General features: G+C 35.3%; 3 protein-coding genes across 9 annotated transcripts; 2 read left to right on the plus strand and 1 right to left on the minus strand.

The window, feature by feature from the left end:
* Nucleotides 1-592: 592 nt before the first annotated feature.
* On the plus strand, nucleotides 593-7,268 carry LOC111778493 (putative E3 ubiquitin-protein ligase ARI8). 2 transcript variants are annotated; one of them, XM_023658363.2, is made up of 15 exons: nucleotides 593-895; nucleotides 1,512-1,636; nucleotides 1,830-1,944; nucleotides 2,053-2,143; nucleotides 2,948-3,120; nucleotides 3,416-3,520; nucleotides 3,608-3,696; nucleotides 4,092-4,199; nucleotides 4,445-4,535; nucleotides 4,628-4,717; nucleotides 5,675-5,722; nucleotides 5,975-6,046; nucleotides 6,333-6,432; nucleotides 6,516-6,642; nucleotides 6,747-7,268. In XM_023658363.2, exons 1-15 carry the CDS (start codon nucleotides 731-733, stop codon nucleotides 7,015-7,017), a joined length of 1,770 nt encoding a protein of 589 aa, XP_023514131.1. In that variant the 5' UTR covers nucleotides 593-730; the 3' UTR covers nucleotides 7,018-7,268. The 2 variants fall into 2 exon arrangements, with proteins under 2 accessions (XP_023514131.1, XP_023514132.1); XM_023658364.2 differs by having other exon boundaries at nucleotides 1,830-1,935.
* Nucleotides 7,269-8,359: 1,091 nt separating this feature from the next.
* LOC111778491 (uncharacterized) lies at nucleotides 8,360-19,522 on the plus strand. 3 transcript variants are annotated; one of them, XM_087119149.1, is made up of 11 exons: nucleotides 8,360-8,574; nucleotides 10,065-10,447; nucleotides 10,976-11,495; nucleotides 13,334-13,484; nucleotides 13,739-13,849; nucleotides 14,366-14,786; nucleotides 15,764-15,997; nucleotides 16,350-16,419; nucleotides 17,274-17,452; nucleotides 18,620-18,686; nucleotides 19,104-19,522. In XM_087119149.1, exons 2-11 carry the CDS (start codon nucleotides 10,310-10,312, stop codon nucleotides 19,256-19,258), a joined length of 2,046 nt encoding a protein of 681 aa, XP_086975275.1. In that variant the 5' UTR covers nucleotides 8,360-8,574; nucleotides 10,065-10,309; the 3' UTR covers nucleotides 19,259-19,522. The 3 variants fall into 3 exon arrangements, with proteins under 3 accessions (XP_086975275.1, XP_023514125.2, XP_086975276.1); XM_023658357.2 differs by having other exon boundaries at nucleotides 10,142-10,447; XM_087119150.1 differs by lacking the exon at nucleotides 8,360-8,574 and having other exon boundaries at nucleotides 10,339-10,447; nucleotides 11,121-11,495; nucleotides 19,104-19,521.
* Nucleotides 19,523-19,565: 43 nt separating this feature from the next.
* Nucleotides 19,566-23,550, minus strand: LOC111778492 (uncharacterized). Of its 4 annotated transcripts, XM_087119151.1 has the most exons (10): nucleotides 23,400-23,550; nucleotides 23,224-23,303; nucleotides 22,637-22,829; nucleotides 22,068-22,243; nucleotides 21,676-21,743; nucleotides 21,447-21,548; nucleotides 21,175-21,330; nucleotides 20,305-20,424; nucleotides 19,946-20,075; nucleotides 19,566-19,869 (listed from the first exon to the last, which is right to left on the minus strand). In XM_087119151.1, the coding sequence occupies exons 3-10, from the start codon at nucleotides 22,732-22,734 to the stop codon at nucleotides 19,760-19,762; spliced, it is 960 nt and encodes a 319-aa protein (XP_086975277.1). In that variant the 5' UTR covers nucleotides 22,735-22,829; nucleotides 23,224-23,303; nucleotides 23,400-23,550; the 3' UTR covers nucleotides 19,566-19,759. The 4 variants fall into 4 exon arrangements, with proteins under 4 accessions (XP_086975277.1, XP_023514128.1, XP_023514130.2 ...); XM_023658360.2 differs by lacking the exon at nucleotides 22,637-22,829; XM_023658362.2 differs by lacking the exon at nucleotides 22,068-22,243.
* Nucleotides 23,551-23,948: the final 398 nt, after the last annotated feature.

Raw genomic sequence — 23,948 nt, forward strand, 5'->3', positions numbered from 1 at the left:
ATTAGGATGGGTTTTAATTTTTAGGCATAATTTATTTAAAAAAAATACTTTTTTTTTCACTATTTTCAAAATTGGAAAGTTTTGAAATAAACAATTGGAAGGTTTTATTTCAAAATATCTATAATAATTTTTAATTTATAAAATATTATATTTTGCATCTCAATTTTATTTAATTATTAATTATTTAAAACATATATAAAAACTAAAAGTCCGTTACGAGTCAGAAGAATGACCTATGACTCGGGTGTCAGATTCTCGATGCTTATAGATGTCCCATAGCAAGTTTCGTGAACAACTATGCTCGGGAACAAATGAATTGTGATACAAATCTGTAACTATTACAACTCGAAATTTATTAAAAATAGCTCTGTAACATACTCTGATAACGGCATTGTATTAAATTTTATTTTTAAAGTTTGGAGATAAAATATATTCTAACTACTTTTAAAATTTTATATTTTATATATTTTTTTAGTTGGAGTATTAACTTGAAAAAAGGAAAACGGTATTAAAAATAATTTTTTTTTTTTTTTCTTCAGAAAAGGCAATTTCTGAACGGTATACCAAATAAAATCGTTTCGTCGCCCTACAAAACCAAAACCAAAACCAAAAGAAAACCCCACTTTGATTCTCTTTTTCATCCTTGCTTTTCTCCTTTTACCGAACCTACAGGGCCCTGTGATTATCATTCGCTAATTCCCAATTTTGGCGATTCTTCCCTCCTTCCGCTATGGATTCTGAGGACGATCTCCATTACTCCACCGATGATGATTGCGATTTCTACAGCGGCGATATGGACATGGGGATGGCCTATTACAGCGATGAAGACGATCCTGAAGCTGAGGACTTTGTTGATGACGATACCGATGATTACTTCGAGTCCCGTCGTCGCGAGGTTGCTTTTCGAATTCCTTGTGCCTTGGTTTATTATTTTTGAAATTTTATGTGAATTGCGGGTAAATTTCGATTTTTTTTTTGAGCGGCTGGGCTATGATCGTTGAGATAAGAATGAATTCGAATGGTTCTATTTGGTATTTTGATGATCTTAGTTTTCGAGGTTGTGCAGCCTGCTGAAGTTAATTTGAATTATATGGCTTTCCTTTAACGAGCGGCATACTGGGGTTTTTATCTGGTTGCAAAATAAGTATTGTGAATTTTATTCCCAGCTTTATGTATTTGTTTGAGTGCGGAGAAAAGTTGGATATTTTGTTCGTGTGGGTTTGTGATGAAATTCGCACGTTTGTAATGGCGATAACTTCTCTGCTAATAGCGAATAGCTAACTCTGTTTAAAGAAGAAAATGAGTTCAATAATGTCTATTTACTATTGGATTTTCATGGAAAGATGTGTTCTGCCAGCCGAGAAGGAAAAGATAACTTTATTGCCCTTCCTGGACTCCTATGTTCCATTTGGGTTTATAGTACAACTGGATATTTTACTTGAAAATTACTTGTATACATAGTTATGTTTTGCTTTTTATTATTCCTGATCTCTACTTGTGTCCTTGTGCAGCAAAATTTTACCATACTAAATGAATTTGATATAAGACAACGCCAAGAGGATGACATTACGAGAATTTCTTCTGTACTTTCTATATCACGTGTGGCTTCAATTGTCTTACTCCGCCACTTCAATTGGTATGGTCTTTGATTTTTTAATTCTTGTCACTTGTCAATCTGGTCTAGTAATTTCTTATCTGTTTTACCTCTGCGAGTGAAAGTTGTGTAGGTTTTTTATAACAAGCAAAAATTTTGTGGTAACTCTATTTTGTAGAACAAGTTTCTGTAATCATGCATGGTTTTATATACATGCTATCAATTTTCCATGCAGGAGTGTTACTAAAGTCCACGATGAATGGTTTGCTGATGAAACTCGAGTACGGAAGCTAGTTGGCTTGTTGGAAGAACCTGTTGTACATGCCTCAAATGCTAGAGAAGTAGGAAATGTAGATATTTACATCTTCATCTTTAACTTGGCTTCTTATGAAATATGTGTTGGTGTTTTTGATTGCATATTACTTGGAAAACATCTTGATGATTGCTTTTGCTGGCAGCATACATGTGGAATCTGTTTTGAGTCCCATCCTGCAAGTAGTATCAAGTCTGCCGCCTGTGGTCATCCTTTCTGCGCCTCCTGCTGGGAAGGTTAGCCATACTAATCTTTTTTTTTCTTTCAATGTCATAATTTCCCAATTATGTATCAATGTCTGCTTCTATTCTGTACAAGATTTAGGGCGTGAATTTTGTTTAAATTATTTAAGGTTTTCATGTTCTGGACATTAATAATAGTTTATTATGTTCTTTACTAAGGCTGTATTCGTCAGTTCACATATTTTCTGAAATGCTGACTTTTAGCGGGTATAAGATACAAACACAAAATTACTCTCTTGCATGCTAGGGCTTTGTTCAGATGCTTGTCAAGGAAATCCAATTCTACAATTTCTATTGGCTTCCCAATCACTAGCTTCTCAGTTCTCATTGTCTTAACAACCATGAGTTAGTATGAACTATATAGCCTATCTGCCCCTCGCTCACAAGAATATGAGGAACTTTTGCTTATAACGTTGAGCTTTTGACTATCACTAAGATTATTATATGATTTTGTTCTTTAATCAGAACAATGATTATGGAAGTGATGATATCTATTCAATTCATTTCACAATGTGCCTAACTTAATATGTATGTAATGTTTTTTTTTTTGGTGTTTATTTACCCTATCAGTTTCATGATTATTTTTTGCTTCTCGTTAAGTCTGGTAACAAACTCCTATTTTATGTGCTTTATACATTCCCAAACAGGTCTACTATTAACTTTCTTGGAGTATTTTTTAATGTTATTATTGAAATTGTCCACTTAGTATACATGACCAATTCTTTTTCTTATTTTTGTTTAATATTTACCATATTATCTTGTAATATTCTTATGTTTCGTACATGGATCTTTGGATAGGCTACATTAGCACATCAATTAATGATGGTCCTGGATGTCTGATGTTGAGATGTCCTGTACCTTCTTGCGGTGCTGTGGTTGGTGAAGACATGGTTAATTCATTGGCCTCAAATGAAGACAGAGAGAAATATGCTCGTTACCTTCTTAGGTCTTATGTTGAAGATAACAAAAAGGTATAACTTGTCTTGTTAGCTTATTATTTACTTTTATTATAGTCCACATCAATCATAAAATTTGATTGACTAAGTTGTGTTTCCTTGTTTTGTACAAGTTATCTTTTTCCATGTGAGAAATATATATAACTCTAGCTTTGATTTCTCACTGCTCTCATTAGAGATGCAGTAGATTTTTTCCATTTTGTTTTATGTTCATTATTTTGCTGACTGTTGCACCTTTCTTTTGTTATTTATCGTTGCTTCCCTATCTTTCTCATGTTTTAATTTTCATGGTTTTCCTTTTTACTGCCAGACTAAATGGTGCCCAGCACCTGGTTGTGAGCATGCTGTTCTCTTTGATGCTGGCAATGGAAACTATGATGTATCTTGCTTCTGTTCATATGGCTTTTGCTGGAATGTAGGTATCACTGATCTTTACTAAATTGTTGTTTTTAGCTTTTATAATTATTTTGCATATGTATTTACTTTTCTTTTGAAACTTCAGTGCACCGAAGAAGCTCACCGTCCTGTTGATTGTGCTACCGTGGAAAAATGGATTTTAAAGAACAGTGCTGAGTCTGAAAACATGAACTGGTATTTCTTTTGGCATTTGTAGTGTTCCTTTAGAGTACAATTTATTTTTTTGACACTCGGTAAAAGATTTTAGAGTACAATTTATTTGACCGTTTTTCCCCTTCCTCATGTTGAATGTTACCTTTTTTCTGGAGTCTCACGTGATTTTCATCTTTTTGTATTCTCATTGTTATGTGCTTTGTTTGTTAAGCTCCTGATTATTTTACATTTGTGAATTCTTGTGCAAGACATTGAGCATGATTAACAATGAGTTGGTTATAATGTGCAATGTTTGTGTGTGCACATAAGTTTCATTTACATTTTTCAACAAGGCAGTAACAGGAGAAAAAGCTTCAAGAAATAATTGGCTTGTTTTCTGGAAACCTAACTTTGTTTTTTAAACATTATAATTTCAGGATATTGGCTAATTCCAAACCTTGTCCAAAGTGCAAGCGACCAATTGAGAAAAACCAAGGGTGCATGCACATGACTTGCACACCTCCATGTAAATTTGAGTTTTGTTGGTAAGCTTTGATGCAGTTGGCGGAATAAAGTTATCTCTTCTCTTCTTTTCTTAATGCAAATTTAAAATTTTCAATTATGATTATAAAGTTCTCCTTTCCTCATTACGGGATTCCTAATATATCCACTAATGCTGTTGTGGAGTATGGACAAAGCAGGGCGAAAAGGGTTTTCATTGATTGCATCTTTTTACGAGCAATTTGCAAATGGATTGTTTTTTTAATTTCTTATAATTTGTGAAGTGCAGGCTGTGTCTTGGTGCATGGTCTGATCATGGTGAAAGAACTGGTGGCTTCTATGCTTGCAACCGATATGAGGTGGCTAAGCAAGATGGCGCGGTAAGGAATCTTCCATCCTGTATCCAACTGCATCTGTACTCTGTGGAGCTATGCTTGAAATTTTGACTTTTTTTTTATGCTTGATATTGTAGTATGACGAGGCTGAGAAAAGAAGAGAAATGGCAAGGAATTCTTTGGAGAGATACACTCACTATTATGAACGTTGGGCAAGCAATCAAACAGTAAGCCGAAATAGCTATCTCAAACTTGTACCTGCATTATATTTTGCTCATGATTGCATATGCTAGACTTGTCTTTTTATAGTTTTTTATTTCTACCCATGGTCTCTAGTATTCCGATATTTGTCAAGCTCAGGGTTTCTTTTTTGAAGTTTTCGATGCACATGATACATGATTGTTTGTTTCTCCTCTGTAATATGCTTCTTTTATTTTCCCTTTTGATTTCTTTACTGCTTGTTGCTTGTCAACTTATTTTCATTTGAACAAAACGACCGAAAAGAAAGAAAGAAGCAGGAATATAATTAGGTTCAGGTCTTGGTAGCCATCTAATTAGGTTCAGATATTAAGATGTAAGGATAAAAGTATAATAGCCACATAGCCACATATTTTTTAATGGATAAAGCACTGAATAATCATTGATGTGGAGGAAAATTTTCTGGTTGAGATTATTATACTTATTTCTTTGTTAGTACTTCATAATATTAATTACCTTCATACTACCATATCATTATTCACATTTAAAAACTCTTCCTCTAGCAATTTTCAAAGTAAGCCGCATTATTTGTTATTAAGCAATATTGGGCAAACATTTTTTGGATAGCAGGGGGTCACAACCGGTCAAACTTTTATATATTACGAGTGATTCCTAAAATGGGGAGGGAAGGTTTTCTTGTTTGCTTCTAGATGGATGGACTTTGTTTACCAACCTTTCATGTATCGTTTATCTTTCTTAGTGCAAGCTAATTGGTGAGGTCTTTTTAAACCTTGTTGGCTCTTAAGCGTGTATATTTCATCCTCCCTTGTGTTTTTGTTTTTGTTTGTTCAATAGATTTGATTCTTTTCATTCAAAGCTGCTTGAGAAGTTCGTGTTGTACATGGTCTGGACATTGTTCAGACGGCTCTTTTTTATTATTTTTTGTTTATTGATCTTTGATGTTAGGATGTCCTTGTCCTTTGCAGTCTAGGCAAAAAGCACTTACAGATTTGAATCAAATGCAGAATGTGCATGTGAGTTTCTATTTTACTTTACAACTCTTTTTATGTTCAATTAGCTACTGAATTATTAGTGCTCCAGAGCTTACTATCTATAGAACCTTCTTATACTCTGTAGTTTTCTAATGATATCTATTGTTTTGGTTTCTGATGGATGAATAAAAAAAAATCAAATCACAAGATCTCTTTAGTTTCCACATGCACGTGATTTGATTACTCTGTTTTCTTTGGGTTTGGAGAAGAATTCTTATTTCTCGTTTTTCTTAGATTGAGAAGCTCAGTGATATTCACTGCACTCCTGAGTCTCAGCTAAAGTTCATAACGGAGGCTTGGTTACAGGTATGTTCAAAATTTACCCGGCTATGAAATATTAGATTTCCTCGGTTCATCGATGCGTACATTTTTGTTCTAGTAGTCTTTCAAGTTGTATGAGTAACAGTTTAAAGAGTTATATAGTACAAGGATCCTCTCAATGCTATATAGTAAAGTTTAGTGATCCATTACAGATGAATTCGACAAAAGTTACAAAAAGAAATTCTATATTTTTTTTCAGAGTTCGAGATGAATATTGTTCCAGCCCACCATTTTTTACCACGTGTTCGTTTTCTGGTAATTTTTTTTGTAGATAATTGAATGCAGACGAGTTTTGAAATGGACCTATGCATATGGATACTACCTGCCAGAACAGGAGCATGCCAAGAGACAGTTTTTTGAGTATTTGCAAGGTAATTGCGTTCTTGAGGTTCGGATAAGGAACAATTTCTAAACGGTATGTTACTTAAAAATGGCATATTCCCTTCGCCTACAGGTGAGGCCGAGTCGGGATTAGAAAGGCTTCATCAATGTGCCGAAAAGGAGTTACTCCAGTTCCTCAATGCAGAAGGCCCCTCAAAAGAATTCAATGACTTCCGCACAAAGCTTGCTGGTTTGACCAGGTAAGGAAGGCACATCCATGAGCACAACTCTGATTTCAAGTTAGAGCTGTGTAAACATCAAAATTGATTTTGTAACTCAATGTATTTGTGTCTGCTGCATACAGTGTTACTCGAAATTACTTCGAGAACCTGGTTAGAGCACTAGAGAATGGGCTTTCAGATGTGAACTCCCACGGAGTGAGCAGTGGCACGAGCTCGAAAAGCACAGCAGGAAGTAGTAAAGCAGGGAGAAGCGGACGGGCTAAGGGGGGGATCATTCGAACCAGCAGTTCGACCAGAAGCGACGACAATGCAACTCACTGGTCATGTGAACACTGTACGTATGTGAACGCTAGATCCGCTACAATATGTGAGATGTGCCATCAACGCCATTGAAAACCTCTGGTTTCCCATCAATGGCTGAAAAAGAAAAAGAAAAAAAAAAAAAAAAGAAGAAGAAGGCGTTGCTGTTATGTGTTGAGAGATGAAATGGTCAAATGTGATTTCTATGTAAATAGTTGGCGGCAGAGTATAAATTAACAAATTTAATTTGTGTTGTGCAAAAGTGTTGCGTTCATTGATGGCTTAATGAAGAGCTAGTGAGACATAATTACTAGCCTTGAAATAATGCCATTTCAGTTTCTCTATCTTCCGACTTTGTTTGTTCTCGCTCATGAAAACCTGGGTCGATCCTTCATTCACCGACCAAATGTTTCAATAACAAGATCACTTTTTCACTCTAGGATTGGGCAGGTCGATCCTCCATTCATCTGATCAGTGGTGTGGATAACAAAGTCATCTTCCCACTCTAGGACTAGATAGGTTGATTCTTCATTCCTCCGATCAGAGATGTGGATAACATGGTCACCTTCCCACTCTAGGACTAGATAGGTCGATGCTTCATTCATCCGACCAGAGGTGTGGATAACATGGTCACCATCTCACTCTAGGACTAGATAGGTCGATGCTTCATTCATTCGACCAGAGGTGTGGATAACATGGTCACCATCTCACTCTAGGACTAGATAGGTCGATGCTTCATTCATTCGACCAGAGGTGTGGATAACATGGTCACCATCTCACTCTAGGACTAGATAGGTCGATGCTTCATTCATTCGACCAGAGGTGTGGATAGCAAGGTCACCTTCCCACTCTAGGATTGGATAGGTCGATGCTTCATTTATCCGACTACCTGGACTAGATAGATCGATGCTTCATTCATTGGACCAAAGGTGTGGATAACAAGGTTGCCTTTCCACTCTAGGACTAGATATGTCGATGCTTCATTCATCCAACCAAAGGTGTGGATAACAAGGTCACATTCTCACTCTAGGACTAGATAGGTCAATACTTCATTCATCCGATTAAAGGCGTGGATAACAAGGTCACATTTCCACTCTAGGACTATATAGGTCGATGCTTCATTTATCCGAGGTGTGGATAACAAGGTCACCTTCTTACTCTAGGATTAGGCAGGACTCATAGACTGCCCAAAACTTGTACTCGCTTCGAAAGAGTAAAATATGAGATAATTTGTATAAATGTATTGCCATGCTATTAATTTTCTTCCAGTTATTATTTTTTTTTTTCTAATTTGAGTTATTTAATTTTCAAACTAGCGATGGAAATAAAAATAAAAAACTAAAAAAAGTGAATAAAAGGATAAAATTGTAATTTGGTCAATTTAATGAAAAAAAAAAAAGAAAAAGAAAAAAGAAAAAAGGATAAAGAAAGAGAAGGGAAAGGAAAGAAGCAGAAGTGGCATTTCTAATTCACAATACAGTTTACATGCAGCGTTCAGTCCAGTCAAGTCACACACATTGTTCGTTCACTTTCTCCTCCTTCCCTACACTCCACACACATTCCCGCACTATCCACCGCCATTTTCTTCATCTTCTCAACTGCTTTCCCTCGTCTCCAAACCCTAACGTTAGCGTTTCGCTTCCATTCAAGGTACTTCAATCCTTCTTCCACCTTTTCACGTCAATGTCTGCCGAAGCTGCATTTGGTTACGGTTCATCTTCTGGAATTTGGCCCTGTTTTGTGCCGTTCTTGCGTTTTTTCTTCTTTTTGTTTTGGTATGACATGCATTAGGATCAGCCGAAAGTTTGCTGTTCAACGTGTTGTTAGTTTGTATGTAAAATTGTTCTAGAATTAACCTGCTCTTTGTTTGAATTCATGGTGTAGGATGCGATGATCGTTTATCTTTTGAAACCTTGCTATTCTGTTAGGCGTTTTTGGTTTTGAATCCGGAGATATTTTTCGTCTCTTTCTTATGGTATAACATGCATTAGTATCAGATAAAAGTTTTCTGTTCATCAATCGTTCTAGAGTTGGTCTTTAACAAATTCATGCTCTTCTCTTATGACTTCCAAGATATCCGAAACTCTCTAATTCTTCACTCCTCTGTTTTAGAATTGTCTCATGAATTGTGCATAAAAGAAATAGAAATCGTAAGTCTACGGTTTACTGTATCTTTAATGACAAAGTGTTCAGCTTGTTTGGAGTGTTTTGAGCTCATCAAAATTAAAACTTCTTGATGGTTGTTCTTTTTATGATATTTATAAGTAACATACTTGCAATGATTTGTAACAATCTTCAGCTATGTTTTTTATTGTATTTCTTTTGAACTTGAGTCTCTGACTTAGTTTTTTTAAGATGAAGTAATTAGTAATAATTATCTAAAATGTTCCGTTTGTCTCATTTACATTAAAAGAAGTAAAAAGTAAAAACTAGAAATGAGAAATAAAAAATGAAATACAAGAAGTTAAAAGTAAGAATTAGAAATAGGTGGCTGACTAAGATTTGAACTCATAAATTTAAACAAAAAAGAAAAAAAAAAAAGAACAATGATATTACTATGACGTATGATCCCTTTTGAGGCAACAAAATTCAAAATGGAACAACTAGAAAGGTTTCTCGTTTCCATTAGATTGAACACGTGATTCTTCGCTCTCACGCACTTGGTGGTACAAGATCAACGTGGATCTAATTTGAGTAATTTCTTCACAAGCAGTTAATTATACTGCATGTTTTACTAACAATCAAGCCGCTAAAGTCTACACATTATTTGGTTTTTTCAACTCTATGCCAGTAGTCTGCCTATTCTGACACAATTTTTGTGTTATTATTAGCTTTATGTTAGGGAATATAAAGATTGAAAAATTGATTATCACTTGCTTGCTGGTAAATCTTCATTTTTCTAGGTGTGAGTAGACTAGCGAGGAAGTTCGGTTCCTTGTTAGGTTCCATACTTCCCTTTGTTCTTCATGTGTAAGGACTTATGGAACTATTCGTTAAGTTTAATCTTGTTTAATTGGAACCCTTTTCTCTAGCATGTCTCCTTTTTGGGTTGGTTTTTTTTTTTTGTATTCTTTCATTAGTTTCTACTCAATGAAGGATCAATTTTTTGTAAAAGAAAAAAATTCTTTGCCTTGTCACAGAGAATATGGTCAATTATGGTTCATTGGATGTGGAAGAAATTCTGACGGGGGTATTAATTTAGCTATTCATCTGGCAGCTCTTTTAGCGGGCTCCCAATTTCTCATTCCAAGCAGCGTCAACCTAAGTCTGAATCCTTCTATGTTATTTTTCACCAATGATGAAAAGTTTGGCGTCTGATTCTCAGAAGAGGATTTCATATATGAGAAATTGAGAAACAGTAGTGGTCCAAAAGAACATCCTAACCATGAGTGCACCAGGTGTATGCCCAACCGAGGATGCCATATTTACATTATTAGATTATTTAGTTGAACCCATGCTTCCTGCAAAGTCATTGTCGAGAGAAAATCCACCACAATCTCTTCTGCAATCGGTTGCAAAACAGGTACTTCTCGAATTACCTTTCATGTGTTTAATATTTTAATTTCATTCACTTTCAAGCTTGAGAATGCTCAAACAATCATAATCGAGCCAACAATTTTTTGGTTCTGAACTGGGTGATTTGAGTTGATTTACTGGAAACATCAAAGTTGTACAAGCAGCAATCCGTGTTTCAATATTCTTCCATCTTTAGAGAGGACCAATAGTTTATGATGATACTATTACTCGTTCGAAGAATGTAATTTCTGTGCTCTCTTCCTCAATTAACCGTGTGCTTTAATACTTTTGATCTTTTGGAAGTACAGGCTTTTATAAGCATAGAATTACTTTTATAAGCATAGAAGTACAGGCTTTTACTGTTGTATGATTAAAATGAAATATGTTTGAAGTAGGTTAGTTTTAACTGCATGTGACAGTTTATTACTCACCACTCCTTCTCAGAAGTTGAAAGGCTCGTTTATTGTCTTAAAAAAAACAAAAATAATAAGGTAGCATGTAACTTAGTGTTTTTCCCTTGAATCTACTATGGTAGGTGCATGCCGTTGTTCTGTTGTACAACTACTACCACCGGAAACAACATCCGCACCTTGAATTTCTGAGTTTTGAAGCATTTTGTAAGTTAGCTGTGGTCGTTAAACCAGCTTTATTGTCTCACATGAAACTCATGCAAAACTCAGATGATATAGAATTGGAAAATCCCGAGAACCAGCTTTCTCCAGCCGAAAAGGCAATTATGGATGCATGTGATATAGCCACTTGTCTACAGGCATCAAAAGATGATGACGTAGAGGGCTGGCCTCTTTCCAAGGTTGCTGTTCTTTTAATTGACTCCAAAAGGGAAAGTTGCCATTTGCTATTTAGTGTCATCACTCAAGGAGTTTGGTCTGTCATTGAACAAGATTTGGATACCTCTGAATGTCAACCAGAAACTGTGGACGAGGAAAAACATGTAAACAAAAAGAAAAGAGTGATCAAGAAACCTTCAAAAGAGGGGCCAGTTGATGAAATTAAAACTCAGCAGCTGGCATATTCAACAGTTAGGAAAGCAACAGGTTTGTATCTTACTTTATGAGCTCATCAGTGCGTTCAATAATTATGTATTGTTCTTATTATCATAAAAGTTATAAGTATACATAGAATAATTACTTTTATTTTCTATCATTTTATTTTAGAGGCGATGTCCCATAGTGATTGTGTTTGCTTAAAAGATTCCTTTAAGAGTACTAATGATTGACTGCAAAGTTGACTGTCTCGTATATCATATCTTCCTCAATTAAGGATCATGTATGGTTAACTTTTAGGAAATAAAGATATCCATCATCCATTTTTTGGTCTTTCCGAAATCAGATTATTTTGGTTAAATTGCAAATTTGGTCCCTTCAGTTTGGAGAAAGAATTTAGTTCCTATGGTTTTAAATGTTAAAATTAGTTCCTACAGTTTGCTAAATCCTCATAAACAGTCTCTAATATTTATGAAGTTTTGTCAAAGCATCAGGATAAAATTCTAACTTTTAAAACCACGGAGGCCAAATTCTAACCTTTTCCAAACTAGAGGGACCAAATTTACAATTTAACCATTAATATTTAATTTTGGTATTGGTTGGATGATCTTAAGGTGCCTCATCATATTGGTTGTGTTTATGTCCTCTTTCTATTCTCTTCTGTAATTACCTTAAGAAAGGGGGAAGAACTTAGATCTAGCATGACATTATTTGGAGTATACGTACAAAAATAAACTAGTCTTTTTAAGGGAATACATTGTTTAGAACTCAGATCATCATATGACATTGTTAGGATTAATCTTCAAAACATTGTCTGGACTAAAGTGTTCCTTTTGTAATTACTATTTTAGGTATGTGGCTCATAACTTGAAGGAATATATTAATTTCTTCAATGAAAAAGTTCTATTTTTTGTTTTAAAAAATTTATGGAGAATAAATTTAGTAACCAAAGAAAGCAGTATGGTAGCTACCCCCTTCACCCGCATCCACTCCCTTGTTGACCTCATCTAGACATTGTATTTTTTCTTTTTGAGGTCTTAATGATGCAAAGTCAGTAAGAGTGCCTAAAGGATTTGGAACATTCTACGCAGATGGGAGGATGCTTGTTTGCAGGCATAATTTGGGATAACTTGTGAGAGGCTTTCGAAGCAAATGGCATGTTGCATGTCATGTCGGTCTATGATTGAAGGGTGACTCTTTGGCAGACTGCTTTCTTTGCGGTCTGAGGGGAGCATCAGCCACTTCGAGGGAAATGCTATATTTGTTGCCCAAATTTTTTACATAAATTTCTTTTCATTTATTCAACAAAAAGTTCAAAAAAAGAAAAAGTTCTATCCTCAAACCACGTCCTTGTTAGGTTTTGACACCCTAATGCAATTCACTTAATGTGACACACCTCCCTCCTCAAACCCTCCCATAGAAATTCCCTTGTGACCATTCCAACTTTTCCTTGATGGATCCTTGAATGTTGAAAAGAAAGAAAGCACAAGGGGTTTCTGATGAGTCTTCCCCTTTAGAGAAGAAAGATTTTCTCCAAGAAGCTCTTCTGAAATTTCAATCGACTTAAATGAATTGAAGTCTTTCATCACTCTTAAGATTAGTTTTCTTTACATCCAATTCTTAAGTGATTGCTCGTTCAACCATAAAACTGTTCATTCAGTCCAAATATATCTATGCCTTTTTAAGATTTTCAATTATTCTATAGTCCCCTAGAGAGCATATTATTGGAATTCGCCTAGCTTTGTGCAGCAATGTAGTGGAAGCAAAATTCACGTAGGCTATCCTTTTTTGTTGCCATTATTACCCTTGCAGTCCTATATTATACTATTGGCACTTATCTTTGGTGCTTACCAATACTTTCTGATCTTATTTATTTTCATGCAAAACAGGGATTAATCAATCTGATCTCAAAATTTTAGAAAGTCATGTTGTATACTCTCATAGTAAAGCGAAATCAGCAGTCTTCTTTTATGTGATTCAGTGCACTCGATCAGCAACTGAAGATGTAATTCAAGTTCCCATTAAAGATACCATTGACAGGTTTTACTCTTTTCCTTTCCCACCTGTCCCCTACAACTTTGTGTCTTGATATATTTTTTTGCTGTCCCACCAGCTTCTAAAATGTTTAGGTTAGTAATGGAGTTGGGTATTTGGTTTGAATGCATATCCCAGGACCTCATGTGCAATGAGCATGGATGAAGGTCGGTCATCAAATCCATAGATACCTTTTTTGCTCATGATTTTTTTTTTTTTTTTTTTTTTTTTTTTTTTTTTTTTTTTTTCCATGGTATTAGTTTGCAGGATTCGTTGTTTAAAATAAATGGTAGGAGATGGAGCATTACCTCAAAAGTTGAGTACTTCCACATTCTTCCATATGCTAGGATGATGCTAATCTGGTTTCACGGGTATACACTTAATTGCTTTTGATATTAGTATTACCGTTGGTATTTATTTATTCGTCTACATAACTTGATAATTTTTATCTTACTTATTGTCTTGTTTATTTCTGCTTCGTTGCTGTATCTAACCACTCGCTCTTGCTCAGTAATGTGAGGGTTAACAATCATTCGTTTAACTTTTACTTCATTCAATATTAATTTTTTCTCCCACTTGATTTCATTCTCTGTTGCTGTATCCAACCTCCTAGCTCATTCTAGTTACCTGTATGGGAGGGTTTATTCCAAGCGCTGATTCTCAGTCATTTATCCTAAATCTCCCATTTTAGTAGTTTGCATGTGTGGGGAATAACCCCTTTTGTAATGAGTATTTTCCTATTATTGAAATATCTATGATAGGGAGTAATCACATACATGAGAACGGAAGTTCTTTTTGCTACATAATGGGAAGCGTTGTTATTCTTTTTTGACTTGTATACGGAAAGGTGATTGCATACTAATATCTCTATGCTCTCTTTCACACAGTGTAACTTCAACCAATAGTTTACGAGTCATAGGTGGAGCAAAGGTTGATGAAAACTTGAACAAGCCTGAGAGAATAGATGTAACGAGGACACTTGAAATTCAAGACAACCAAGATGGTGCTAGTGCAAACAATTTGAATAAAGGGACTAGCACTTATGGTGAAGGATTGGAAAGACTGCCAGATAAAACTAACTATATCAGTAGTTTGAATGATGTGATGTGCAGGCCCCAGAATTCTAATGTGGATGACTTGGTTCCTTCCTATCCAGTGGAGAAGAAAAAGGATGTACCAAATACTAGCCAAGTTTTCTTTTCCTATGCAAAGAAAAAGAATGCTAGGCAAGCTGACAATCGCGATGCAGTGATGATCCCATGTATGGTGAATGAACCAAATGCCTCAGAAAGTGGCATCATAGTTAAGGTAAGTCGTAGGAGTATCTTCAGATACTTTTCTAGTCTTGATTTTATATTTATCTTTAGGTATCTTAAGATATGTAGTCTGTCTAAATTTCATATTTACCAATAGGACTCCTGATGTTTATGGGACGAGATAATTTTTGTTGCGGGATATTTTGTATGATTTGTTTTCTTTTTTGGTACTTTGTATGCATGATTTAATCACTCAAAACAAGATTCTATGTTGAGACCCATCGACCAAGGGACAGTCTTGAGGATGAATTGATGTGGTTCCTTTATGCTTTAGACACCACGAAAGATAATACTGTCTTTTTTGTTTTCAAGTTTTTAATGGATTTTATTGAAGAACTTACATATTTTGAAGGAATTGTTAAATCCTTTGAAAAATGATTAATTACTTCCCAATTTACATGGAGTATACTTCGTGTGCAACTTTTTAAATGCTTAAGCAAGGAAACTGGAAAAGAAAAATCTAATTTACAAGGTGCTCCTTCTAAACATAGGGCACAACAAAATAGTTTTTATAAGTCTCAGTAGATTACAAGAGAACCAAGTAACCCTTTGTTATATTTATGAAATGCTATCTGCAGCAACTTTGATAGAATAAAACAGAAAAAATCTGTTATAGAGAGTTTCTCCTTGGATTTAATGTGATAACAAGTTGAGAACAAGAACTCTCAACCAAGAATCTTTCTTATTATTCATTCAAGTTCATTAAGAAAAATCTATTATGAATGAGAACAAATTAATTCCAACTATTAGTTTAGTTTTGGATTCAGTATTCATTTTACTTGGAACCAATGCAAGAGTTCTTGAATTCAAATTCTGCATGAACACATTTTCACTTCAAAATCAATTATGTATAGGATGAGCTTGTTAATCAAAGGAAAATTTCAATATAATCTGATATCTTTTAATGAAGAAGTATTAGTTTTATTGTCTTTTATTTATAATTCAGCTGAAAGCATGATTTACTTTCAGGATAGGATATTGGCAACGAACCCTTGTCTTGCTGAATGCAGTGGTGAAAAGATTGCTTCTGGAAATCTCTCTGACAATATTTCACTTGATCAATATAGGAACGGTGATCATGCTCTTGTCACCTGTCAATCGAACACAGAACATCTTACTAAGTTACAGGAAATTATAATTTCGAAAGAAACAGCATTGTCACAAGCTGCAATTAAAGCTCTAAGTAGGAAGAGGGATAAACTGGTACACATACATTTTATATTGTGGTTAAGTTAGGGCTTATGGTTTTCTGATGAATTTAATTTGAGCTAGAAACTATGTTTCAAAGTTCAACATAATGCAAATAATTAGATTATGTATTCTGTAATAAAGAACTGAGATTATGCTTGCTCTCAAGTTCTCCTTTGCCCAACATTGGATGATGGGTGTAGGAAAACAATTATGCTTGCTCTTATATCTTGTTATATGCACCTTACAATAGTATTCCAGTGTCCCTTTTTCTCTGACCAAGGGTTTCATATAGATTGAGCCCTTTTGAATATTGATATTTCATAATTGTTGTTTAGAGAGTGAAGTCCATTCATTCTGTTTGCAGTCTCATCAGCAGCGCATCATTGAAGATAAGATAGCTCAGTGTGATAAAAACATGCAGACAATATTAAGGGGTATGCTCTATTTTCTCTTTTCCCTTTCTGTTTTGTTTCTACAGTTTTGTTTATTTTGCATGTTTCATGTACAAGGCCTCTAGAATTTTAGATCATTTCGTTCGTCAAATACTAGCAGTCCTCTGTCCTCTCTTTTGTTTCAGTTTTAATTGATGAACCCCTACCCTCAACTTTCTATGATTTATAGTCTTACAAGCCCGTGGTGCATCCAAGAATAGATAAAAGTATTTTGCAGAGATTTATTTGAGACTAAGGTTTGAATTATTGTTAGATCACTATTCTAAGGATTATACAGATCCTGAGCTACAAATGGAAGTAAAGTTCGAATTCTTAGATTTGATATTTGGCATTTGTCACTGCTTTACTAAATCGTTTGACGCCTATACTGGAGCTAAGTTTTTAATATTAGTGCAAATTGATCAATTGTGTCAAACTTGAAGAATTAATATTAGAAACTCAGAATTAAACTATAAGGATGTATTGAAAGAAATCCGAATTAGTTTAGTGTATCTTAGTATTTTAGATAAAAGAAAAATTTTTGGTAGTGCTGTTGGCAAAAACATGTAGGGTGCTTCTCCTAACCTAAGTACACATGATAATGTTTTTTTATTTTTAACTAACACTAAAAATATATCCAGCTAACACCATTAGATGTGCTTTTTGAGCATTCAAAGGCAATGCCTTAAATTTGAACTTGAGTCTTACTTCGTTCCCTGGTTTTGCTTTCTTATTTTATTCCATAAATCTTTTGTAGATTTTATTTTGATCTTCTTTCATCAGATCAAGTTAACCAACAAGTCATCATAATTAGCCAGAGAAAATGTCTAAATTACGTTATATTTTGGTTACTAAAGGTGATGAAGATGGTTTGGTTATAAAGCTGGATTCTGTGATCGAATGTTGTAATGATGTTTGCATAAGAAGTATTGCGGAAGATAGATCTTATCAATGCTTTGAAGAAAACTGCTCATCTCAATATGGCACGAGTAAGAGATTGTCAGAAGCAATTCTCTGCGTACAGAATCCATGTCAGGTGAGTTAACCATGGAAGATAATAATATTATAAACTTTCATACTCAAGGGTAGTTGCATGGTTGTATTTGTGGTGTACATATATTTGTTAATTAATTTTGGTAAGAAACTGAGCTTTCATTGAAAACAAATGAAAGAATGTACACAAGCATACAAAAAACAAGGCAATTAAAGGAGTCCAACGATCAACATCCTCTAAAGACACATAAAACCTCACTCTCTCCCGTACCTCCACCAAAGACCTAACCCCTTAAAATAATGGGAAACATGACTTTCATTACAAGAGATGAAAGCAAAGAGAGGCTACAAGAAAGACTAGAGGGGCAAGTAAGGAACTCTTCCAAAGAACAGCCAAGATAAAATTATAAAGCACAAAAACATGGAACACGTTGATCTATTATTTCGAACAGCTGAATTAGAAGAATAAAGTTCTGTTAGATTGCTTTGTTATGGTTTAGTATACAGGTTGGAAATACTTGGACTAAAACAAAAGACACCTGCCATAGGGTAACCCACGGACTGCCACCATCTAAGCTGTTTACTATTTTATCATAGAGATGTAGCTACTATCACCAATATCATTGTTATCATCATCAAGAAAACTTTTAGGCATGATATTTAAGTCCCTATTATAAAAAATTGGAATGAAAGGAAGATGGGAATGAGGGATCAAAAGAGTTGTTCTAGGGGTGAGTTAAAAAAAATTTGAAAGAGACTTGGGAGTTATGGCTATTGCTAAATTATTACTAAACCCAAAAGTTTAAACTGATGGATTATGGTAAATTTAATTTGATTTCTGTACTTTTATCCCTTTGCTGATGGGCTTGAATTTTTTTCCTTATAAAAAAAGGTACTAGTTTTGTCTAATTGTCATACTATGTTTTAAACTTCTTTATGGTCTCTCTTTGGATGGTAATAATATCAGTGTTGATACCAAATTTCTTTAGATATACTTTCTTGTTTATGATAATTGTAGAAAAACCCAAATCAAAGCTTAAGGGTGACTTCAACTTGGTCTATTGCCTATATATCGGACAATAACTTTCATTATTTCTACAGGCATTTAAGAGAAAAGAAATGATAGTCTGCTATTCATTTTTCTTTTATTATTTCTACATTCGTTTACCTTTGCAGTTGTATATGTAATAATGCTCTTTTGGCATGGCAGGAACTGGATGACATATGTCATAAAAATAATTGGATATTGCCCGTTTACGGAGTCTCGACATCAGATGGTAATGATATGCTATTTTAGAAAAGTTGTCCATAAACTAACACTAAGGACCAATTTAAGATTTATGAAAATAAAAGGACTAGAATTTTATGCTAAAATAGAATAAAACTCGAAGTACATGGACCGAAATGGTATTTTAACCTTTACTTTTGATTTCAAGTTATTTGTATTGCCAATCATTTGTGTTTTATATTGTGGGTTCTCCCTCTTGCATCTTGAAATATTCTTGCTAATATGAAGTATTTTTCTCAGAACAATGTACAGTGGGTTTCAAATCTGATGGTGCTCATTCTGCCTCCTGTTTTTTCTGGTTTTTGCACATATGTCTGATCATGCATTGTTCTGCTGTACTTGCAATTTGAAATCATTTCTCAGTATCTAATATGGAATAGGAAATGTATTGTTTGTTCTTCTGAAGGTGGATTCCAAGCTAATGTGCTTGTAAAAGGGATGGATTTTGCATATTCAAGCTGCAGCGAGCTGTGTCCAGACCCTTGTGAAGCCAGGAAATCGGCTGCAACAAAGATGTTAGGTCAACTATGGACGATGGCAAGTCAGACCAAGCAGGTTTAGGTGCCTTAGTATGAGCCTGAGGCCGGTTTTATAGGAGACTAACAAAACCTAGACAACTTTGTGTTAAATTTTCTTCTCTTGGCACTCTTCTAATATCATCCTGATATTTATTTTAGGTTTGTATTCTATTTTCGTCTCTAAACTTTGATGCACGGCCACAACTTGCACACCTGCAACAGATTGGCCTCGTGCACAACTAGATGGGAATGACTGTAGCGAGTGTTTTGACTCGAGAGCATAGCATTGAAAATATGGACAGTTTATGAATAACGATAGTTCATAACTCCCTGAGAAAAGCCAAGATCAATAGATCACAACTCCTTGGTGCCATTTAGGACTCCCAACTCCAAAACCATTTCACCTTTCAATGTTTCTGTTACATAAATTTTGGACAAGTTTACAGCTTAGAACTTCAAACAACATTTCTAAGAGAATTGTTCTGTTTTGATATAAGAATTGAACACAGGCCAGTTGGAGTGGAATCTTGAACTTTCCATTTCATTAAGCAAAGCCAGCTATTGGTAGAACAGCCTCTGTTCCAGAAACACATTCATCTTCCACGTATGGAATTGTTCTCCATACATCCAACTTCATGGGAAGACTCGCTGTTCCTGTAAATATACCGAAGTATAAGCTTTATATCAATCACCAAGTGTTACTGTTTGATATTGTAAAAGTGAACTTCACCTCTAATATTCGCTTCTTTTTTCATGCAAACAGCAACATAATGAGAACCCGACAACTCCATCAAAGCAAATGTCACGTTTCTTGAGCAGTTTTCGGGATCATCACGAGGCTCTACACTTACTTCATAAGCCTGGTACAACATAGCCAATTATGAAATGTGTAGTACAAGAACCATGAAGAGAAAATGGTTGTTCATATTCTTTAAAGCATTGTAAAATAATAACCCAACAAGCTGGCTACATGCTTATTTGGTAAAGCCTATATGACAAACAATATACGATTCACATTCCATTTCGAATCTCCCCTCTCCCCTGTTTTTTCTCTCGTAGAGTTTCTTCGAGTCTTGATGAATGGCTTACCTTCTCATTAGCTTCACACCCAGGAAGACATGAACCTCGAGCAGTTCTGTTAAACCGAATAGTGAAAGTCTTGAAAGGAGTAGCTGAGAAGCCCCTACCCAACGCTTTGACATATGCCTCCTATAAAAGTTTCAGTAAATGAATTCTGGTTACACCAATAAAAAGGAAGAGAAGAAATTTTCAAATGCAGATGAAGTGGCTTTATACCAACAAGATATTTCCCATAATCAACCATGCACACAAGAAAAAAATCGAGAATATAGAGTTAATAATAATAATAGTAATGATAATGTGAGATCCCACATCGATTGGAGAGGAGAGGGGAACGAAGCATTCCTTATAAGGATGTGAAAACCTCTCCCTAGTAGATGCGTTTTAAAACCTCGAGGGGAAGCTCAAAAGTGAAAGCCCAAAGAGAACAATGTCTGCTAATAGTGGGTTTTGGCAGTTACAAATGGTATTAGAGCCAAACAATGGGCGATGTGCCAGCGAGGAGGTTGAGCCCCGAAGGGGAGTGGACACGAGGCGGTTTGCCAGCAAGGACGCTGGGCCCCAAAGGTATGTGGATTGGGAGGTCCCATATCGATTGGAGAAGGGAATGAGTGCCAGCGAAGACATTGGGCTTCGAAGGGAGGTAGATTGCGAGATCCCCACATCGATCAGAGAGAGGAATGAAGCATTCCTTATAAGAATGTGGAAACCTCTCCCTAGTAGTAGACGCGTTTTACGTTTTAAAACCTTGAAGGGAAGCTCAGAAGGAAAAGCCTAAAGAGGACAATATCGACATATTATGCTTTACAGACGTGCCTAAGATCTCAAATGCAATTGCAAGTAGAAAATCGATACGTCATGGACGCTATTGCAACTCACCTTCAGAGTCCATAATTTGATGAATTCCTGCCGCTGGATTTCAGGATCTGAAATAGCAGATAAAACTTCTATTTCATTTGGAGAAAAGAAACGTTTAGCAAAAGCTATGATGTTGTTCTTTATTTTTCGTGTCTTCTCTTCCACATCAATACCAATCTGAATTAGAAATCACACAAGTTAATTATGGTTAACAATTTAAATTATTTACTCACTACAAATCCAAAAAAGATATTGCAGAAGTAGAAAATATAGCATGTAAAGTAGACACTTACTGGAGAATTCATAGTCACTCCACATGCTATTAAGGATGAAGAATGTGAGATGTTGAATTGCAATGGTGGTAGACACAGTTCACTGCTAATTCGCAAATCTAACTATTCAACAATTATATAAATATGAACAAATGGAAAAACAAAAAACGAAGAGAACGCGAAGTTACACAGAACCTCGAGAAAAGTCGAATCTAAACCGTAAATAAATGAAAAAAGGAAAAGATAACACCTCAGGCTTCCCAAACATGTTCTTTTTAAACTTCAAGGCTTGTGGATCAATTTGACAATGTGTAACATCTAGAAAGAAAATAGCATATTTCAGGCATAATAGCAAAAGAAAAAAAAACTTGCACGGCATATTTAAAATATACGGTAAATATTTCCAAATCTCAAGCCGAAATAGGATTCGTTTTGGCTAGAGCGCTCAAATACGCTGAAAGGGTGCTCTCCAATCTTTTGATTGAGAAACCGGCACATACTAGGGGTAGTGACTGTTTATTAAAAACCAGGACTCTGCTAAGTGGTAACACGATGTATAGAGTCTGACACCTGCCCAGTGCCAAAAAGTTTTCATCGTGCAAGTATAAACATTACAAATGAAATAACAATAAAAGGACTCACATCTTGAAAGGGTAGATCGTACCAAAGCACGGGCTAGCAAGGCTCTTTTTTGAAGCTCCCCTTCTTGTATTTTCAAAACATTCACCTTTTCATTTGGTGAGAGTAGATTTAAATAATGATTTTGAAGATCTTTATTCTTTACTTCATCAGGTAAGATATACCAGATATGGGTTTCCCTGAAAAGCAAGGAAATAATAAAGAATAAATGTTGGCGGTCGGGATCATTCTAAAATACTGAGAAATCTTGTAAGCTACATGATCCACCTAATCACCAAATGATGCATGGATTCTACAACAATAGGCCACTGAACATTGAAATGTACAATAGGACACTGAACATTGAAATGTACTATCAGTAATAGCCCAAGCCACGTTTAAATTGTAACAGCCCAAGCCACCACTAGTAAATATTGTCCGCTTTGGCCCATTGTGTATCGCCATCAGCCTCACAGTTTAAAATGCGTCTACTAGGGAGAGGTTTCCACACCCTTATAAGGAATGTTTCGTTCCCCTCTCCAACCAATGTGGGATCTCGCAGAAATATTATCCATAATGACAAATGCTCATACATTTTAGATGGGAGTTGCATGGGAACAAGAGGGGATGCAGCAGTGGCAAAACTCCTTGGGAAAAAATGCATGTTTGTTCTGGTTCTTGCTCTATACATAGATGAGAACACAGATGCCGTGAACTGTACATATGATCGATCGTTGATAAAAGTCAATTTATGACCATGGCTCCATCGAAGCAACAAAAAATAACCTGTAATAAAGTGAGATTATTGAAGACATAAAATGTGAAAGGACCAAGTGCAAAAAAATGAAGACCATCATCTATAGCAACTGAATTCAAAATAATAATCAAACAAGGATTTAATCCAAGCTACGTGCCAACTTGAAAAAATACATGCATCTAATCATATAAACATATGCCCTATCACTTGCTTATTAATTCTCATGGCGTTGTGTGATCATCCCCCTCAATGGCATATGCCCTACCACTCTATGGCTATGAAAAACATAGATTCCAGAAAGAATAGTCTAATTATGAGTGAAAAAACATAGAAACCAAGTATTGACCATGATTTATGCTCAACATAAAATCAAAAACATATCGCAAACATTAAGTAATTGCATTGCATGTTATTAAAACAAACCTCATCTCGTTTCGCCTCGCTCTTGCCTGGTGTTGGCCAAGAACGAAAGATATCGCAGGCTTCACAACAATCAAGGCAGTCTGATCAAAATTTTCACCAAAAACAGGAAGCATTGTCAGAGCTGAAAAAGCGAGAAATTGAAACATAGGGAGAAAGGGGGAAAGTGAAGAAAGTACCGATGGTGGGTTTTGATGAGTGATTCAATTGGTGGAAATTGCATTTGAGTGAGGAGAAAGACGACGAAGATCGAACCTGCTGGCGTTGAGGAGAATAACCAAAAAAAAAGTGCATGGCCACAGCTAGGGCTTTCGTGGGCCGTCGGATGAAAGTTCGCCCAGATCCTACTTTGACCCGACCCGACTCAAAACGACTCCGTTTTGTGAAGTAATATGATGTTGGGTAATGGATGAGGTGTCTTTTATTTTTATTTTTATTTTTATTTTTATTTTTTTCGTTAGTACAATCTCCCTAAAATTTTAAAATATTTTATTAATATCCTTTCACTTTTAAACATATTACTATTTTTAAATAAATATTTATGAAATTTAAAGAAATTTCATTCTCCAAATTCTTGAAACTCTCTTTCTCTAATTCCTTTGGAATTTTCTTTCGAGAGCCTCCCACAAACCTTCGAAATAGTGTTCGAGTCATAGTAATGAAATAGTGTTCGAGCCATAGCAAGTAAGATCTTGTGGAATATTGAAGAACTTTTGTCTTATGGAATA

Source organism: Cucurbita pepo, chromosome 17, assembly GCF_057944985.1.
Source record: "Cucurbita pepo subsp. pepo isolate OVF chromosome 17, ASM5794498v1, whole genome shotgun sequence".
NCBI lineage: Eukaryota > Viridiplantae > Streptophyta > Magnoliopsida > Cucurbitales > Cucurbitaceae > Cucurbita > Cucurbita pepo.

Excerpts from the sequence above, each read along its gene's own strand:
- LOC111778493 (XM_023658363.2), top strand. The coding sequence starts at position 731 with ATGGATTCTGAGGACGATCTCCATTACTCCACCGATGATGATTGCGAT. Across the intron at positions 3,121-3,415 it reads ATGTTGAAGATAACAAAAAG|ACTAAATGGTGCCCAGCACC; the intron begins GTATAACTTGTC and ends TTTTACTGCCAG. Across the intron at positions 6,047-6,332 it reads TAACGGAGGCTTGGTTACAG|ATAATTGAATGCAGACGAGT; the intron begins GTATGTTCAAAA and ends TTTTTTTTGTAG.
- LOC111778491 (XM_087119149.1), top strand. The coding sequence starts at position 10,310 with ATGAGTGCACCAGGTGTATGCCCAACCGAGGATGCCATATTTACATTA. Across the intron at positions 14,787-15,763 it reads AAAGTGGCATCATAGTTAAG|GATAGGATATTGGCAACGAA; the intron begins GTAAGTCGTAGG and ends ATTTACTTTCAG. Across the intron at positions 15,998-16,349 it reads GTAGGAAGAGGGATAAACTG|TCTCATCAGCAGCGCATCAT; the intron begins GTACACATACAT and ends TTCTGTTTGCAG.
- LOC111778492 (XM_087119151.1), bottom strand. The coding sequence starts at position 22,734 with ATGTATAGAGCAAGAACCAGAACAAACATGCATTTTTTCCCAAGGAGT. Across the intron at positions 21,331-21,446 it reads GAGTGACTATGAATTCTCCA|ATTGGTATTGATGTGGAAGA; the intron begins GTAAGTGTCTAC and ends TTTCTAATTCAG. Across the intron at positions 20,425-21,174 it reads TCAAATTATGGACTCTGAAG|GAGGCATATGTCAAAGCGTT; the intron begins GTGAGTTGCAAT and ends AAACTTTTATAG.